Here is a 20,288-nt window from a genome sequence, read left to right as displayed (position 1 = left end):
AAAGGAACAAAACAGAAAATATAGTTGGGTAGAGGGAAAAAGCTAATCGTTGGACAAATAACTATTATTCCAGGAATCATTGTTTTAAGATGCATGCATGTTGAGACCCATTTTCTCTGTAAGGTTTTCTGTGTTAAATCCATATATTTCGAACCATTCCATTTCTTATCCTCATTATATTCACTGTTAATGCAAAATTTAATACTTTGGCAAATACATTTTTTTTTGATCTCTCATTCTCATAGATATCTAATAGTGTAGCAAAGACATAACACCTCATATAATACAAAGGTCAACATAGACAACAAATGGCAGAATTGAATTAACTAGTCCCTTAAATCAGTGGTTCCCCAACTTTTTGGCACCAGGGAACGGTTTCATGAAAGACAATTTATTCATGGACTTGGGAGCACAGTGACCTGGGGTGGCGGTGCAGACAGAGCTCAGGTGGTGAGAAGCTGAGTGGCCTCCCTTTAAAAGCTCTGTATTTCTGATTATTAGGACAATGGCATTTCAGACAGGAGTCTTCATCCTCCTCATTTGCCGCCAATAAACTTTTTTTCTCAAACCACTTGTCCTCATTCTTCTGATGCGGCCTGAGGACAAGTGTTGAGCTTTCAGTAACAATAATGAAGACCTTTTAAATCGTTAACATTAGGGATCTTGAGGATAAAAAATCCTGAAAGCCCCACTATATTTGGTAGGAGTGGTGTGATGTGGGGTGCCTGCTATAGGGAGGCAGGCCGGGAGGAACAGGTGTTAATGTGGGCACCCAGCTGTTTATGTCACAACCTGCGGAGGCGCCACGTGCCCGTTGCTATGGAGGCCGCGCTCCCCACCCCGCCCCCCGCCTCTCCCCACTCCTCCGCCCCTCCCGGGGCTCTCTGTTGGTCGGTGACCAGCCGGGCAGGCTGCAGGCAGCGCAATGCCACGGGGGAGCTGCTGGCAGGGGCGGTGGGATCCTGGTGCACCATGAGCCTCGGGTCTGGCCCCGCTCCGGGCCGATGAGCACTGCGCACCCCGCCCTCTGTTTCCCCCCGGGCCTCGGCTGAGAAGGCAGCAGCGCCGGGACAAGAAACTCGGGGACGGCGCAGGGCCATCTCTCTCCCAGCACGCGACGGAGAAGCAGCCCCATCCAGAACGCCGCTCCCGGCCTTCCAAGTGAGGGTCTACGCCAGCGGACGACTGGAGGAGCTGAGCCGCTGGGAAGCGGGGCGGGAGGAACGGGAGGAGCGGCGGGAAGGGAGCCGCCTACGCGGGCTGGGGTCGGGAGGTCGGGCTGCGGGTGAGAAGGAGCAGAAAAGGGGAGGAAAGCGGGGCTTGGGGTGAAGCCACGGCCTAGCCGAGGAGCTCTACGGGAGAGGCTGGGACCTGGGGGCGGGGTGGAGGTGCCATTGCCGGCGAAAGGGGCGTGTGCCTGGCCTGGCCTGGAGACTGCGACCTCCCGCCAATCGCCGCCGTCCGGTCCTGCCCCTGCGGGCGGGGCAGCCGGAGGGCCGGCCCTTCGCCCGGCGCGTGCGGCAGTCGCAGCTCGGCGTTCGGCCACGCCCCTCCGGGAGCCCCGCCCCCTTCGTGGCACGAGCCGCTTCCTGACGCGATTCCCCTCCCCCTCCGGGTTCGCGCAGGGAGTCGGGACCCGGGCCGCCACCGTCACCTCGGCCGCTGCCGCCGCCATCACCTTGTTCCCCCGTCCCCCGCCATGGCCGAGGAACTCTCGGCGGCCACGTCCTACACCGAAGATGATTTCTACTGCCCCGTCTGTCAGGAGGTGCTCAAGACACCGGTGCGGACCGCGGCCTGTCAGCACGTGTGAGTGGACGCCCCCTCCCCCGCGCGGCGCCGGGTGGTCGTTTAGGCCCCGCATGCTGCCCCCGGCTGCGGCCTGACGCGAGCTGAGTCCGCCGCGGCCTGCCCGAGCGCCGCTCGCCCCGGAGGTCCCGTTCCCGGCCCGTCAGAGCCCCCGGCCGCCTTCCTCCCTTGCCTCGGGGCCGGGTGCGCGCGCCGGGCCCCTCAGCCCGAGCCCCGGGTCTGCCGGGTTCCCTCGTTTTCGCGCCCCCCGGGGCAGTGGCCGGGCCGGTCCCTGTGGCGTCTTCAGCCCCCGGAGGCCCCTCTCTTCTCCGCCAGGCCCGGGAGGAATTGCAGGGAACGTGGAGCCTTTTTGTTTCCTAGCAACCCGAGTGAGGCTGGGGTGTCGAGTGTCAAACGCCGCCGGAGGTGCCGGCACCAGCCCGCTCGCCTCACTCCGTGACCTGCCCTGCTTCGAAGTTTCTTCTTTCAGAACCGCTGTCCATCCCTTTCCCTCCGAGAGCTCTTAGTCTAATCTGATCTGCCTTCTAGCACCGTAGACCACCCTTCAGAGTGTTTTGTTTAAAATCCAGTATCTGATAGAATGGTCTAGAATGAGTTTTCTCTCCTGTGTTAGAACTGACAGGATTTCCGGGTATTGAAGTGATAGTTTCCCTTTGTTTTACCCTTCTGCCCATCACTCGGTTACTAGGGGTGGAGATAAACGAATACTACTTGCTGTCTGTGAGGGATGGACTGAAAATGAGATACTAATTTTAGGGATGAGGGAGAACACAAAGGGAATAGGTGAAATAATAGCATGATGCGTTTGGTTTGGCTTATTTGTAGGAACTTTGATAATTTTATAGACTGCTAAGGTGTCAGTAGGGTTTGGAAAGAGCTCTTCTTGAAAAGGTGTATAGAGGCCGGGCGCGGTGGCTCGCGCCTGTGTAATTCTAGCACTCTGGGAGGCCGAGGCGGGAGGATTGCTCGAGGTCAGGAGTTCGAGACCAGCCTGAGCAAAAGCGAGACCCTGTCTCTACTAAAAATAGAAAGAAATTAATTGGCCAACTAAAAATACGTAGAAAAAAAATTAGCATGGTGGCACATGCCTGTAGTCCCAGCTAAACGGGAGGCTCAGGCAGAAGGATTGCATGAGCCCCAGGAGTTTGAGGTTGCTGTGAGCTAAAAGGTGTATAGAACTTGTGACAAAACTTGCTGATGACCTAAGGTTTTAAGTAAACACACCAATTCCCAAGCTCCATTCCAAATTTACAAAAGAATTTCGAGCAGGTGGGGCCTGGAAATCTTAATTTTAAAATACACCCAGGCTTTAAAGTTCTGTGTGCTTGCAAACACCTGAAAAGAATTGACCACGCCCTTTTTTTTTTTTTTTTGATGTGGGGCTCTATAATTTTGTAAAGGATGGATTGGATTTTGGGTTCTTAATCACAAATGTTATTACTACAGTTGTTTTCTTGAGAACTCACTGTTGTTCTGTTCCTCAGTCTTAAGTGCGCTGTCTACTTTCGTCCTATTCTGTGCTAGTTCCCTGAGCCAAGAGTGTTGTTGGCTTTTCATGATAGAAATTTTCCCAGTTATGTTTTTGCTCTTTAAGGGAGATGAATGACAATCTGAAATTCCTTTTATTATTTAGTGCAGCAAATGCAGATTGTCAGAAAAATACTTTGAGATGTTTAGAGGACAATATATGCTTTTTTGCCTTTAATCTATCATTATCATGACTTGATGATTTTCCTATATTAAAAAAAATTGAAGTGCTGTGTTGGCAGTGGGTGGAAAGAAGGGAGGGCAGGAGGGTAAGATGAGAGGAAGTTATAGTATCTGTTAACTGTATATACATAGTAGTTGGTCATTTTTGGACAGGATCATTTCAGTCACCTTTTTGTTCATTAACCTTATAAAACTCATGAAATTTTTAGCTCCTCTCAAAATTTCATGTATGTTGCTCTCGTCCACCTACTTGTAGGACATTTTAAATCAAGGACTGTAATTTGACTTGACTTCAAGGGTGTGGAAAAGAGTGGAGATGATTGCTTTTTAATTCAGGACCTTTCTTTAATAAGCTCATTGTGCTTAGACGGTTCTGGCTGAACAATGAAAGAATAGGCAGAGAGAGAAAAAGTTTTATTTGGAAGGGGTGATAATGGCAGAACAGGGTCTTGATTGGCTGGAAGGAGTTTGTTGGGAAAAAGGAGAGAATTGTTTTTTAAGTAATATGGTTATCTATGTCATTTGCCTTACCTTTTCCACAAAGGATAGACCTATGCCTTTTTAGCTACAAAATCAATTTTTTGATTCATGGATATAGAGAGTTGGGGTGATAAGGGATTTGGGGTCACTGTGGGTCTGTTAGGAAATAAAAACAAGGGCATGACTACACAATGTCATAAAAAAAGTGAAAAAAAAATAAAAACAGGGTTTCATTGTCATTTCAGTTATAAGAAACGATTTGCCCACTGAGTATCCTAGTCAAAGGAACAAGTTCATTATCCTTAGAATAACTTTACCAAACTGTAAGGCCAGGCTCACGCCTATAATCCTAGCACTCTGGGAGGCCGAGGCGGGTGGATTGTTCGAGGTCAGGAGTTTGAAACCAGCCTGATCAAGAGAGAGACCCCGTCTCTACCATAAATAGAAATTAATTAGCCAACTGATAAATATAGAAAAAATTAGCCGGGCGTGGTGGTGCATGCCTGTAGTCCCAGCTTCTCGGGAGGCTGAGGCAGTAGGATTGCTTGAGCCCAGGAGTTTGAGGTTGCTGTGAGCTAGACTGATGCCAGGGCACTCACTCTAGCCTGGGCAACAAAGTGAGACTCTGTCTCAAAAAAATAAAAACTTTACCAAACTATAAATTCCCATTTAATCCCCATTCATTCTTTTAAACAGCAATTGTTGAATGCTTTCTGTTTGCTCAGTACAGGAAATAGGAAGTTCTTTTTCTGGAGATTGTTAATAGTCTAAGGAGAAGACTTATAAATAAGCATGACTGATATGGAAGAGATTTAGGTCAGAAATTCGAGCATTTAGAGTAAGTATCTGAGTCAGCTTAAGTATAAGGATGAGTTCCTGGATAAAGTGATACTTTAGGTCAGTTTGTATTGAGAATTTGTTGGGGAATACCCTGGTTAGGTTTACATCATATGCAGAGTCAAGGAGGAGTACAGAGGAATGTTCTGTTGTTACTGCAAGTGTTACAGTGGGTGGTCCTGAGGATAAACTGAGTGGCACACGGAGAGAATCAAAGTTTATTCGCTGGCTGGCGAGCTTAGAGGGGTGCCACCACCAAATTCTGAGCCCTCTCTACCTGATTTTCCCCACTTTTATTAAATTGGGTTGATCCGAGGGGTGGGATCTCTGCTGGTTGAGGCTGAGCTAGGTGTAATAGGTTAGTATTATGTTGATGGGCCAGGTAATAGGTTTAGTGTTATGCTGATGCACCAGGTAATAGATTAGTTGATGGGCCAGGTAATAGGTTAATATTATGCTGATGGTGGTCATCCTTGAGGGGAGGTGTCTCAGGTGGTTGAAACCCCAAGTAATAGATAGGGTTTCCTTATCATTCCCCCTTTGATGCCCTTGTATGTCTGTAATAGGGCATCGTTTCCCAGTGGATGATAGCCATTATGTGAGCTGCTGTTCTCCGGGTTACAGTTGTCTCTACGAATTTTATAATCGCGCTCAGTATGCAGGGACCTGTAATGGTGCCAGTCCAGTATTTCTTTCCCTGGCTGTGGCACACCTGGGCCTGACTATAATATGTCTTTGGCATGTAAGTGTGGACTGTGAAACCTCCCATGTGTTCCAGAAGCCTCAAGTAATCCTGTTAGTGGAGGGAATCTAAGTCCTACCATAACAAGCCTCAGGGCAGGGTTTCTCTGCCATAGCTGTTAGGATGAGTGCCCTAACCAGGAAGAGGGTAGGGACTGAGGCAGGAGTAGACTTCTTATAATGAGTTAAAATATTACAGTTAGAGATATCCTTTGTAGTCTAGTTTAATCTCCTGGAGCTATTGAGAAGAGTCTAATTTTCAGTAAAGTCATTATAATCCTAATGAGTGCCAGGGCCAGTGGACCCATTTACTGCATTTCAGTCCTGGGTGTGGCTGTCCTTCTTGGGAGATGGTTAAGTTAGATCTTTAGTGGGTTCTGTTGGTCCTGATGTGCAGTCCAGAGATCAGTTTTGTTGTCTGGTTCAGCCTTTTTCACCCAGGAGTGATGGATCCATGGAGTGATACTTGCAACTTTAATAACAGTGGGAGTAACTAGTATCACAGTTTGGGGACCCTTCCAGGTGGGCTCTAGGGGTGTTCTTTTCCAGTCTTTTACACAGACTAGATCCCCAGGTTGGTGGGGGTGGACACAGAGACCCAGGGTGATAGAGGTTTTTTTCTAGGACGGTGTGGTGGATATGGCACATAGTTTTGGCTAAGGCTTGGAGGTGTGTGTTTATATTCAATTCTCCTAGTTGTCTAATTTCTCCCCTTAATTGTTTGATGAGTGGGGGAGGTCTACTGAACAGGATTTCAAAGGGTGAATGTCCTGTGGGCCCTGGTGTGCACCTGACCCTGAATAGGGATAGGCTTAGCATGTCTACCCAGGGTAATTGTATTTCCTGACATAGCTTTGCTAGAGTTGTCTTGAGGGTCTGGTTCATACGCTTTACTTTCCCTGAGCTCTGTGGCCTGTAGGTTGTATGTAGTTTACATTTGATTCCTAGTGCCTTGATGAGGGTTTGTGTGACTTCCGCAGTTAAGCTTAGTCCATTGTCACTGCCAAAAGAGAGTGGTAGACTGTACCTGGGGATGATTTCTCTCAATAAATACTACACCACTTCCCTAGCCTATTCGGTCCAGTAGGGACTGCCTCGACCCAGCCTGAGAAGGTGCATATTATTACTAGCAGGTATTTATAGCCCCGACATGGTTTTACTTCTGTGAAATCAATTTCCGTATCTTCGAACGGAGAGGTTCTGGTGTGCTGAATTCCTGGGGCAGGTCTTGGCCTGAACGCTGCATTGTTTTTAGCACTGGTCTGGCAGCGAGCGAGCACTGACTGCTGCAGAGATGGACAGAAATTTGGCGATGCGAGCACTGACTGCTGCAGAGATGGACAGAAATTTGGCGATGTAGTATTATTACTGGGCAAGTCAAGTAGCTGTGTGAGGGCTGTTTTCCCTAAGTAAGTCAGGGTGTGATGTCTGGAGACAATAGAGGATGCTAATTTATTGAGGATAAAGATGTTATGGTCCCGTAGGTGCCACCACCCATCTGCATCCTTCTTTTCCTGCTCTGCTCACTAGCTGCATGCAGGAGAACCAGGTAGAATCAGGAGGAATGAGGCCCAGGAGTGTGTATGGATTCGGTACCACTGGGTGGAGAGTCACTGTAGCCTCATTAATAAGTGGCAGGTCTTGTATGGGCCAGTATCCACCTCCCTTGGGCTTTTTGACTGGCAGAAGGGGAGTGTTCCATGGGGATTGGCACTCCACCAAAATCCCCCTTAAGTCTATCGATGTATTTCTGAATTTACTCTCCAGCCTCCTTGGGGATGGGGTATTATCATCTACTAGTTGGTTGGGCTCCTGGTTTTATCTCCATCACCAGGGGTGTATGTTGGTGTGTAAGACCAGGGAGGTTGTCCTCCGCCTATACCAACGGAAAATCCTGCTGGAAGTCAGGAGGGTTCTGTTCCTCATTGGCCTCATCGTATAGCTTCCATTCCGATTCCTGGGGCAGGGTGACCACCATTATGAGAGTCTCTGGGGCGCCCAGTGTGAGGCTTGCAGTCCCTTCCACGTGGAAGGTGATCTGGGCTTCCAGTTTGCTCAGGAGATCTCTACCTAGGAGTGAGCTGGGGCAGTCTGGTATGTATAAGAATTCATATCTTATTTGGTGGCCCCAATCCGGCATATTTGGGATTGGCAGAAGGGTCAAGCCGCTCGAGTTCCAGTGGCTCCCACAATGGTGGTTTTCCATTTTGTAAGTAAGCCACCGGGGTTACTATGGAGTGTTCTGTCCCGGGGGCCAGGAGTCAGGTAACACAGTCGGTCCTATTTCCAGTTGACCGCAGTGAGACCAATGATGTCCTGGGTCTCTGGCTCCTGCTGGAAGCCCCTGGGCAGGTTCCTGTTTGAAGGTGGGTGTTATTTTGTTGTTGTTGTTGGGGCATTTACGTTTTCAGTTACCAAACTCCATACAATAGGTGCACTGGTCAGGCTTCAGGGTCCCTTGTCTCTTGGGTCCTCTTTTGGTGGGCCAGATCTCTTGGCTGGGTCAGGTCTTCCAAGGGCAGCTGCCAGGAGAGCAGCTTTCTGTTTCATTTTCTTGTCATTCTCCCTCTGGACAGTCCGGTCTCAATTAACATAGACCCTCTGGGCCATTTCCATCAGCTGCATGATGTTCATTCCTGCAAACCCATCACGTTTCTGGAATTTCTATCGGATGTCAGTATAGGACTGCCCAACAAATGCGGCATTCACCATCCACTGATTTTCGGCCACCTCTGGGTAGAAGGATTTGTGGACTCGGTAGGCCTCACAAAGCCGCTCATAGAATTTGCTCGGTGATTCCTCTGGCTTCTGGGTGATCAGAGTGACTTTGTTTATGTTGGTTGGTTTTCTGGCTCCCTCAAGGACCCCGTGGAGGATACTTTCTGAGTGCCTCTAGTCCACTCAGGGAGTTGAAATCCCAATCTGGTTTCGTTTTAGGTGCTGCTGTCTGCCCACTGGTCCCTGTCTAGGGTCCCTGCTGGAGCCTGGTCCTGAAGCCCCCTATGGCTCCCAGCTACAATCTGGGGTCATTCTTCTGTGTTGAAAAGGGTCAGAAGGAGCTGGTGGTAGTCTTCCCAAGTTGGATGGTGGGTCTGAGAGATGAATTTCAGGAGGTCAACGAGGGCCTGAGGTTTTTCTCAGTATGACGGGATGTGGTGCTTCCAGTTCATAAGGTCAGTGGTGGAGAAGGGTTGGTAGCACAGGACTGGCTGACCTGGCTGAGCAGACCCATCATCTGTAACCTGCATTGGACTGGCACCTCACGCAGGATGGCTGAAGTTGGGGCCTGAGCTGACTGTAGCCAGTGGGTGATGGGAGTGTCAGCACCCGGTTGGTCAGGAACCCAAGGGGGCATGGTCTGAGCAATCTCTAGCCATGAATCTATGTAAGGGAATTAATTGGTTGGGGCGGCTGGGAATCTTGGTCACGATTCTCCAAATTGCTTGCATGGTGGGGATGTCTAAGATTCCTGTTGCGGGCCAGTGGATCCTGAATATGGGTCATTCATGTTCACAGAGGGCCCTAAGTTTACTGGGACTCAGTGTGACGCCATAATCTCCCGTGGAAACGTTCTTAAAGTTCTTTAACATGCATTTAAGTACTATAGGCTTAGATTTTTTTTTTTTTTTTTTTTGAGACAGAGTCTCACTTTGTTGCCTGGGCTAGAGTGAGTGCCCTGGCATCAGCCTAGCTCACAGCAACCTCAATCTCCTGGGCTAAAGCTGTCCTCCTGCCTCAGCCTCCCAAGTAGCTGGGACTACAGGCATGCGCTACCATGCCCGGCTAATTTTTTGTATATATATTTTTAGTTGGTCAGTTAATTTCCTTCTATTTTTAGTAGAGATGGGGTCTCGCTCAGGCTGGTTTCGAACTTCTGACTTCCAGCAATCCACCTCTCTCGGCCTTCCAGAGTGCTAGGATGACAGGCTTGAGCCTCCGCACCTGGCCATAGGTTTAGATTTTATGTTACCCATGCTAGACCCTTGAACCGTGTCACAGCTTAACAGTCAAAGGGGGGTTTTCTCTCAGGTGTCTGCCTGGTTGCATCTCTCGTGGGAACTTAGGCGTGTCTTGGCTAATGTGTGCCCGAATAAACCCTGGGCCTGGCCACTCCCTTTAGGAAAGTGAATCACCGTTATGCCATACGACACCGATGCAGAACCAACCGCAGGTGAGGACCCACTCAGGTTTTGTAGCCGTAGCCATGGAACCACAGTCACTCTTCACTCATTCATACAGGCAGAGGTTACACATTCCCACCCTGGGAATTTCCGGCACTCAGGAGGTGGTCATCTGATGGGCCTGACTTGGACAGTTCCCAGGACATTACCTGGTTAGATGCCTCCAGACCTGATTTGACTTGTCCTTCCCTCCTACATGTCTGGGAAAGTTCAGGATCTCCAGGCCAGGGGAGCTCCTGAGGAGTGAAGGTTTTCCACAAAATGGCGGTTGGCCTCGGTTCTCTTCTGTGGCTGAAGTCTTGCCTATCGCTGCACCACCCATCCCCGAACTGGTGGCTTTAAAGGGCCAGCCGGGTCAGGGAACCAAAATGTGTTACAGCAAGTGTTACAGCAGGTGGTCCCGAGGACAAACCAAGCGGCACACGGAAAGAAAGTTTATTTGCCAGTGAGCTCAGAGGGGTCTCACCACCAAATTCTGAGCCCTGTCTACCCGGTTTTTCCCACTTTTATTAAGTTAGGGTGATCTTAGGGGTGGGGTCTCAGCTGGTTGAGGCACAGCCAGGTAACATGTAGCCTACGTGTCTGGTAATAGGTTAGTATTATGTTGATGGACCAGGTAATAGGTTAGTTGCTGCACCAGATAATAGGTTTAGTGTTATGCTGATGCACCAGGTAATAGGTTAGTTAGTATTATATTGTTGCACCAGGTAATAGATTAGTTGATGGGCCAGGTAATAGGTTAATATTATGCTGATGCAGTTCTTCCAGGAGAGTTGGTGGTCTCAGGTGGCTGATGCCCCAAGTAATAGATGGCGGTTTTCCTTATCACTGTATCTGGATTCCAAAGTTTGGCTGGAGCCAAAGAATGAGTGTAGTGGAGATGGAATTTAGCAATATTGGCAGGAACTTACTGTGTAAGCCAACTTGAACATTTTCCTGAAAACCAAAGAGATCTATTCAATAATTTTTGGCAAGGGAGCAGTATGGTTACATTTCAATTTTATAAAGTTTACTTTTCTCTGGGAGGCCAACGTGGGCGGATTGCTCAAGGTCAGGAGTTCCAAAGCAGCCTGAGCAAGAGCGAGACCCCGTCTCTACTAGAAATAGAAAGAAATTAATTGGCCAACTAATATATATAGAAAAAATTAGCCAGCATGGTGGTGCACGCCTGTAGTCCCAGCTACTCAGGAGGCTAAGGCAGAAGGATTGCTTGACCCCAGGAGTTTGAGGTTGCTGTGAGCCAGGCTAACGGCCTGGCACTCACTCTAGCCTGGGCAACAAAGTGAGACTCTGTCTCAAAAAATAAATAAATAAATAAAGTTTGCTTTTGTGGCAGGGTTCAGCTTGGTGTAGTGTTGAGACTAGTGAAGAGGTTGATTTGTGGGAGAGAAATGAGTAGAATCCGAACTAAGGTAATGATAGTGGGAATAATGGAGTGAAGAAACTCCTCACATTTTAAGGACATTTTGATGTAAGATTTGATGACTGTATGTATGTATGTATGTGTGTGTGTGTGTATATATATATATATATATATATAGTGTATTTAGATCTGGAAAATATGGAGCTAAATCTGTGGGCGTGGATGTAGTCACCAAGAGAGGCATATAAATTGAAAGATTAAAGAGGGCCTAAAATGGAACAAAGTGTTGTAGAATAAATATTTAATTATTGGGCGGAGAAAAGTACAGCTTGAGAAGGAATGGGCAAAAGGATAGGAAGAAAACCAGGACATAATGTGACAGTTGGAACTGAGAGTAGAACTCAAGTCATTTGCTAATGACTATTAAGGAAGCAGTCAGCATTGCCTTAGAGTGGTCAGATGTGATATTTTGGAGAAAAAAAATGTAAAGACAATTAAGAATACTAAAGTTGAACAGGTATTCAAAGTAAGGTTTCAGGCCCGGGGGAGTTGGCTCACACCTGTAATCCTAGCACTCTGGGAAGCCAAGGCAGGCAGATTGCTCAAGGTCAGGAGTTAGAAACCAGCCTGAGCAAGAGCAAGACCCTGTCTCTACTATATATAGAAAGAAATTAATTGGCCAACTAATATATATAGAAAAAATTAGCCAGGCATGGTGGTGCACGCCTGTACTCCTAGCTACTCGGGAGGCTGAGGCAGTAGGATTGCTTGAGCCCAGGAGTTTGAGGTTGCTGTGAGCTAGGCTGACACCACAGCACTCATTCTAGCCTGGGCAATAGAGCAAGACTCTGTCTTAAAAAAAAACCCACAAAGGTTTCAGAAGAACATACAGACTAGCATAGTACTAAGATATTTATCTCTTGATGTTTTCCTCTATAATCTTCAAAGGCTCTTTGACCTCTCTTCCCTGTTTTGAACAAAGAAACTGTTATATGTAAGCTCCTATTACAATGGAAATTACATAACAAGTTTGAGTCCTTGCTAAACTCTTGAGAATGGAAATCAGATCTGTGTTTGCTTTTGGGCCAAATTTTTAAACAGATGGAGTCTTACTCTCACCTAGGGTGGACTATAGTGGCATATTGGTAGCTAATTTCTTCTTTCTTTCTTCCTCCTTTCCCTTTCCTTTTGCTATGTTGCTTAGGCTGATCTTGAACTCCTGGCCTCAAGCAATTCTCTTGCCCTAGCCTCACAAGTAGTTGGGATTATGGCCACGCCCCTGTACCTGGTGAGGCAGCTTTTAAAATGAGCTTCTATTTCTCATTAAGCAAAATTTGTATGATTTTGTTTTTGCCTTGCTTGAATTATCCGCTCCCTGAATTTTCAGTTTATATTTCTTATAATTTTAGTTTGTTAATTTTTAAATTTATTTATTTTTTTAGATACAGGGTCTCGCTATGTTACCCAGGCTAGTCTGGAACTCCTAGACTCAAAGTGATCTTCCCACCTCAGTCTCCCAAGTAGAAGGGACTATAGGCTTGCCACCTTACTTGTCTTATAATTTTAACAGTTTTGTTGTTATATTGTTACTTGAGCAGTGATGCTATAAATATATACTTTTAAATTTTCTTCTTTTCTACAGACTTTTTTTTTTTTAGCCTTTTAATTTTTATTACTCAATAGCCTCATTTTTTTTTTTTTTGAGACAGACTCTCACTGTATTGTTCAGGCTAGAGTGCCGTGGCGTCAGCCTAGCTCATAGCAACCTCAGACTCCTGGGCTCAAGCAATCCTTCTGCCTCAGCCTCCCGAGTAGCTAGGAGTACAGGCGTGCACCACCATGCCCAGCTAATTTTTTCTATATATTTTTAGTTGGCCAATTAATTTCTTTCTATATATAGTAGAGACAGGGTCTCACTCTTGCTCAGGCTGGTCTCGAACTCCTGAGATACAGGCATGAGCTACCGTGCCCTACAAATAGCCTCATTTTTAAATTTAGCTTTCTGAGTCTGTTCTTGTACCTTCATCACTTCCAATGACTTTTTGCTCCTTGATAAGGAAAGCATTCTCGATCCTGTCATGAACTCATTTAGCACACACATGGAACCACCATAGGCCCTGCTGACATGTTTTTTTGTTTTAGCAACCTCATAAGAACTTTGGATCTTACAGCACAAATTCCTTGGAGTCTGCCTGGGCACACGCCACATGCAGATATTGGTGCTTTCCCAACCTTGTTGGTATAAAAGTGAACAATTCTATTACTAGGGGGTCAGGACAGCTTAGTTTTGTTAGAGGCTGTATTGTAGGAAAGCCTACGGTGGTAAGTCAAACACTGGACCATTGTGAGTGCCTCTAGACAGCGTCCCCAGAAGAGTGAGACTTGTTTATAACTCTGAAAACCAGGCTTATATAGGTTCTTGCTGTTTAGATAAATAGTTGTTTTAGACCATCTTTTTTCTTAAGATTTTTAAGACTTTATCCAAATCCTCTTGACATATAGTTATTTATAAAATGGCATAACTTTTAAAAAGTATATGCTAAAACAGAAGGTTGACTTAATTTTAGGTCCTGAAGACTAATTAAAAACCTCAGAATTTTTTTCAACATTTAGGTTATTTTGGGGAATGATCTTGATTACTGAGTAGGAAGATACATATTATAGATTAAGTGCCAAATTTTTATATTTAAAAATTGTTTTATTCCATTTTATTTTTTGTTTTGTTTTTAAAGAATAGAGATGGGTTCTTGTTATGTTGCCCATGCTGGTCTCGAAGTCTGGGCATCAAGTAATCTTCCCGTCTCAGCCTCCCAAAATGCCAGATTTTAAAAAATTTATTTAATTTTTTTATTTCAGCATATTATGGAGGTACAAATGTTAAGGTTACGTATATTGCCCTTGCCCCCCCCCTCCCCCCTAGAGTCAGAGCTTTAAGCCTGACCATCCCCCAAATGTTGCACATCTCACTCATTAGGTTTGTATATACCCATCCTGTCCTCCCCTCTCCCACCCGCCTGACACCCGATAAATGTTTTTCCTATATGTCCACTTAGGTGTTGATCCATTAATACAAATTTGCTGGTGAGTACATGTGGTGCTTGTTTTTCCATTCTTGAGATACTTCACTTAGTAGAATGGGTTCCAGCTCTATCCAGGAAAATACAAGAGGTGCTATATCACCATTGTTTCTTAAAGCTGAATAGTATTCCATGGTATACATATACCACATTTTATTAATACACTCATGTATTGATGGGCACTTGGGTTGTTTCCACAACTTTGCAAGTGTGAATTGTGCTGCTATAAAAATTCAAGTGCAGATGTCTTTTTCATAAAGTGAAATCTTTTGGGTAGATGCCCAGTAGTGGAATTGCTGGATCAAATGGTAGATCTACTTGTATCACTTTTAGGTATCTCCATATTGCTTTCCACAGAGGTTGAACTAGTTTGCATTCCCACCAGCAATGTAGGAGTGTTCCTATCTCTCTGCATCCACGCCAGCATGTGTTATTTGGGGACTTTTTGACAAAGGCCATTCTCACTGGAGTTAAGTGATATCTTATTGTGGATTTGATTTGCATTTCCATGATGATTAGAGATGTTGAACATTTTTTCATATGTTTGTTGGCCATTCTGTCTTGTTTTGAGAAGTTTCTGCTCATGTCCTTTGCCCAGTTTTTTGATAGGGTTGTTTTTTGTTTGTTTGTTTGTTTTTTTGAGACAGAGTCTCACTTTGTTGCCCAGGCTAGAGTGAGTGCTGTGGTGTCAGCCTAGCTCACAGCAACCTAAAACTCCTGGGCCAAGGGATCCTCCTACCTCAGCCTCCCCAGTAGCTGGGACTACAGGCATGCGCCACCATGCCCAGTTAATTTTTTCTGTGTATATTAGTTGGCCAACTAATTTCTTTCTATTTATAGTAGAAACGGGATCTCGCTCTTGCTCAGGCTGGTTTCGAACTCCTGACCTCGAGCTATCTACCCGCCTGGACCTCCCAGAGTGCTAGGATTACAGGTGTGAGCCACCATGCCCACCCTGATAGGGTTGTTTGATTTTTTTCTTGCTGATTTTCCTGAGTTCTAAATATATTCTAGTCATCAGCCCTTTATTGGATGGATGTGTAGCTTGTGAAAATTTTCTCCTATTCTGTGGGTTGTCTGTTTGCTCTCTTGACAGTTTCTTTGGCTATGCAGAAGCTTTTTTTTTTTTTTTTTTTTTTTTTTTTTTTTTTTTTTTAAGACTAGTCAAGTGCAGTAGTGAGGAGGGGGGAAAGTAGTAGAACAAGGAGTTCAATCTGTAACTGACTGTGAACAATCACGTGAGATAACTCACTACCTTCGGACCAGCCTGCAGAAGCTTTTTAATTTGATCAGGTCCCATTTATTTATTTTTGTTGCTGCTGTGATTGCCTTTGGGGTCTTCTTCATAAATTCCCAAAGTGCCAGATTTTTAATTATTTAATTTGTTTTTACTAAAATTAGCATTGTGGGTGGGAATATTTTTCTCTCTCACTGTTTGCTGATTAGCCTTTTATTGGGTGAATCAATAAGAACAGAAATTCATCTGGCACCTGCTAATTTAGAGTTGAGAAAAATTTAAAGATAACTTTTTAGGTTGTTTCAGGGTAGTGAACTATTTTAACGATGCAGGCTCCTTTGATATGTAAAAATAGGGGAGTTGAGGAGAGGCAGTTTCATATCTGAAGAAACATGCTTGGTGGTACAGAGAAATAGATAAAAGACCTGAATAACTTTCTTGGGTACCTCTTATTACAGTTTATAATCATAACATTTTTGAAATCAGATGATTTGACTAATGTCAGTCTCTGTGGTTAGGCTGTAAGCTTTATAAAGGCAGCAACCCAGATCTACTTTTATTTATCTGAGCCTACTCATGTAATATTTTAAACGTGAGAGTTTTTCTTGTGAGATAAATTCTGACAGATGGAATTGCTGAGTCAAAGGGTAAATACAAGGGAATTTGTTGGCCATGTCACACAATAGTGATTACAGCGCTAGTGAAGTGTTTTATACACAGAAGGCACTCAAGGTTTTGATTTGAGGACTGTTAGTTTATATGTTTGGGTTGAGGAATTTAATAATCTTTGGATTAGATTAAGGTAAATTGGCATTCATTGCTTTACCAAATATTAATGAATGCCTATAGGTGCCTGGTACTGTTATAATGCTGGGGGTACTGTGGTGAGCAAAGTGTTATGTTCCCAACCCTCTTAGAGCTGGATGTTGAGGAGATATATTTTAATTCAAATAAAATTCTTGGGGTCCCAGAGAGAGACTATAAGAGGGAGGGTCAGATCTAGTGGGTGAAGGGGTGAGTAGTCAAAGACCTTTCCCTCCCCTCCCCTCCCCTCCCCTCCCCTCCCCTCCCCTCCCCTCCCCTCCCCTCCCCTCCCCTCCCCTCCCCTCCCCTCCCCTCTCTCGCTGCTGTGTCTCCCAAGCTGTAGTGCAGTGGTGCCATCGGAGCTCACTGCAACCTCCTTGTCTCAGAATCCTTTACCATAGAGGGTAATACTCACCTGTTACTATGTTAGGAAATATTTTTAGTATTTCTAATTGCTAGGGCCTAGGAAATGAATATATCTTTGGATGACCATTATTTAATTTATAGAATCTAGGATCTATCTGCTGTAAGTTAAATTTTGTTCAAGGTGGGAAACTTAGATCTAGGTTCATTTTTTTGCTTATGGATGTCCAATTGCTCTAGCATCATTTATTGAAAAATCTTTTTTGGGGGGATGGGCGTGGTGACTCATGCCTTGTAATCCTAGCACTCTGGGAGGCTGAGCCGGGGAGGGGTTGCTTGAGCTCAGGAGTTCAAGACCAGCCTGAGCAAGAGCAAGACCCCGTCTCTACTATAAATAGAAAGAAATTAGCCAAACAACTAAAAATAGAAAAAATTAGCCAGGCATGGTGACACATGCCTGTAGCCCCAGCTACCCAGGCAATAGAGTGAGATGAGACTCTGTTTCAAAAAAAAAAAAGACTTTTTTTCCCTTGAATTGCTTTTGCACCTTTGTTAATCATTTTTGTTTTTAAAGATATATTCTTATCAGCCTATAGTCTTCTAGAATATTAACAACCCCTAGCAGTCCCCCTAATGGTTCCTTCTCCAAGGAGTATATGCCATCTCCTCAGGGATATTGCTATCCTGACTTTTAATGACAGTTTTACTGTTTTTTTGGACTTTGTTGACAGTTTCAATTTCTTATTCAAAGAGGAAAGTTTAGCTTGATTGTTTGGTAATATTTTTACTTTCATCTCTTTAAATATTCTCTCTGATAGCTTTATAGACTTGGCTTCCATAACATTACTTAGTCCTGGTTCTTCTTTGACTCTTCTCAGTTTTGTGTTGTTTTGGAGAACAGGGTCTTAGTCTGTTGCCCAGGCTAGAGTGCAGTGGTGTCATTATAGTTCACTGTAGCCTCAAACTCATGGGCTCAAGGGATCCTCTTGCCTCAGCCTCCTGAGTAGCTGAGACTACAGGTATGTACCACCATGCTGGGGTCTCAACATGTTGTCCAGTGTTGTCCAGGCTGATCTTGAACTCCTGGCCTCAAGCAATCCTCTCGCTTTGGCCTCCCAAAGTGCTAGGGTTACAGGGGTGAGCCACTGTGCCTGGCCTCTCTTGATTCTTCTCTAATACTCCTTTAAATGTATATATTTCTCTGGATTGTTTCTTTCATGCCCTTCTCACCTTGTCTGCTTTCTATATTTCCCCCTCTAATTTTTAGATCTCTGATTCCGATTGTTTACTGGATATCACCCATTGAGATTTTTGTAGGCACTTTTACTTTTCTCTGTCAGATCAATTCTTCTAATATTTCTTAACTTGGTAAATGCAGTCACCTTGTACTCGGTCTTCTAAGTTAGAAATGCCTTTCTCATTCTTTTACATTTATCAAAAAATTCTGTTGATTTTGTTTTTTAAAACAGGAAGCTCTCTCCGTATATAGGCACAAACATTGAGAACTGTTTCTTTAACATGGAAATCCTCTTGTCTCTCCCTGCCTTACCCCGTCTTAGTGCAGACCTTATGGTCTGGAGTCTGTTATTCCGGTTATTCTTTTTTTTATGTGGTCTGGTTCTTCTCCTGCTTTTCTCTTCTGATGAATATTTATTTTTATTTTTTTTTTATTTTTCTCCTGCTTTTCTCTTCTAATGGATATTTATGTTTCTGAAGTTATTAAGTCTCAAAATGGCACAGAGGTGAGCACCTATAGTCCCAGATACTCTGGAGGCTGGGGCAGTAGAATTGCTTGAGCCCAGAAGTTCAGGCCAGCCTGGGCAACATAACAAGACTATAGCTCTGGCCGAGCCGGGTGGATCGCTCAAGGTCAGGAGTTTGAAACCAGCTTGAGCAAGAATGAGACTCCATCTCTACTAAAAATAGAAACAAATGAATTGACCAACTTAAAAAAAAATATATATATATATATATATATATAAAATTAGCCAGGCATGGTGGCACATGCCTGTAGTCCCAGCCACTCGGGAGGCTGAGGCAGTAGGATCCCTTGAGCTCAGGAGATTGAGGTTGATGTGAGCTAGGCTGATGTGACGGCACTCACTCTGGCCTGGACAACAAAGTGAGACTGTCTCAAAAAAAATAAATAAAAACTACAGCTCTAAAATAAATAAATTAATAAAAGAATTACAAAGAGTTTAAAAAACTACTTTAAAAAATGGCACTAAGACTTATTTTTGAGACAGTCTTACTCTGTTGCCCACAATAGAGTGATGTGGTGTCAGCCTAGCTCATAGCAACCTCAAACTCTTGGGCTTACACAATCCTTCTGCTTTGGCCTCTTGAGTACCATACCCAGCTAATTTTTCCTATATTATTTTAGCTGTCCTGCTAATTTCTTTCTATTTTTAGTAAAGACCTGGTCTCACTCTTTCTCAGGTTGGTTTCAAGCTCCTGACCTTGAGTGTTCCTCCCGTCTCGGTCTCCCAGAGTTCTAGGATTACAGGCATGAGGCACAACTTTTAGGACACCTTCTCTTTAAGGATTCTGATTAGTATTGACATATTATTACCTGGAAGTGTGAAACATATCCTTATATCTCCACTAATACTTTTTAAAATTTTTTCATTTTTTTATTTTATGTTTGTTGAGATGTGAAGTCTTGCTTTGTTGCCCAGGCTGGCTTTGAACTCTGTGCTCAAGCAATCCTTCCACCTCAGCCTCCTGAGTAGCTAGGACTATGTATGGCCACACATCACCATGCCTAGTGTTGGTTATATTTATTATTTTTTTTTGTTTTTTTGTTTTTTGAGACAGTCTCTGTTGCCCAGGCTAGAGTGCCGTGGCGTCAGTCTAGCTCACAGCAACCTCAAACTCCTGGGCTCAAGCAATCCTGCCTCTGCCTCCTGAGTAGCTGGGACTACAGGCCAGCTAATTTTTATATATATAGATTTTTAGTTAGCCAGGTAATTTCTTTCTATTTTTTAGTAGAGACGGGGTCTCACTCTTTATATTTATTAGTTTTAAAACTAGATTTTAGCTTGACAAGTGAAAATTAGTATCTTGATCTTGTTTACTTTGCATTGTTTCCTGGTTAGGGTGATTTTTTTTTTTTTTTTTTTTTTTTGAGACAGAGTCTCACTTTGTTGCCCAGGCTAGAGTGAGTGCCGTGGTGTCAGCCTGGCTCACAGCAACCTCAATCTCCGGGGCTCAGCGATCCTACTGCCTCAGCCTCCCGAGTAGCTGGGACTACAGGCATGCGCCACCATGCCCGGCTAATTTTTTGTATATATATTTTTAGTTGGTCAATTAATTTATTTCTATATTTGGTAGAGACGGGGTCTTGCTCAGGCTGGTTTCGAACTCCTGACCTTGAGCAATCTGCCCACCTCGGCCTCCCAAAGTGCTAGGATTACAGGCATGAGCCACCATGCCCGGCCCTAGGGTGAATATTTTTGTAGTTTTAATTTATGGTCTTGATTGGTAATCAATTCTAATGCTACTTTAGTGATATTAGCTTCTATTTGAGCATTTTCCTGACTATTAGAAATACTGCGATAAACATTTTATGTGTATTATCTATTTTAATTCTCTGAACAACCCAATCAATTGTAAATACTTTTATGGGTGTGGAAACTAATTTTAGAGGGGAAATGTGACTTGTTCAATGCTCCCTAGTCAGGGAA

General features: G+C 44.7%; 1 protein-coding gene across 1 annotated transcript in view; it reads left to right on the top strand.

The window, feature by feature from the left end:
• Positions 1 to 857: 857 nt before the first annotated feature.
• Positions 858 to 20,288, top strand: part of RNF138 (ring finger protein 138) — a 37,129-nt gene continuing 17,698 nt past the window's right edge. Inside the window, exons 1-2 of the mRNA XM_075993571.1 lie at positions 858 to 1,161; positions 1,626 to 1,809. Coding sequence (XP_075849686.1) covers positions 1,700 to 1,809 — 110 coding nt within the window. The 5' untranslated portion in view covers positions 858 to 1,161; positions 1,626 to 1,699. The remainder of the gene's footprint in view (positions 1,162 to 1,625; positions 1,810 to 20,288) is intronic.

Source organism: Microcebus murinus, chromosome 17, assembly GCF_040939455.1.
Source record: "Microcebus murinus isolate Inina chromosome 17, M.murinus_Inina_mat1.0, whole genome shotgun sequence".
Classification (NCBI taxonomy): Eukaryota; Metazoa; Chordata; class Mammalia; order Primates; family Cheirogaleidae; genus Microcebus; species Microcebus murinus.
This window is presented reverse-complemented; position numbering and strand designations above follow the sequence as displayed.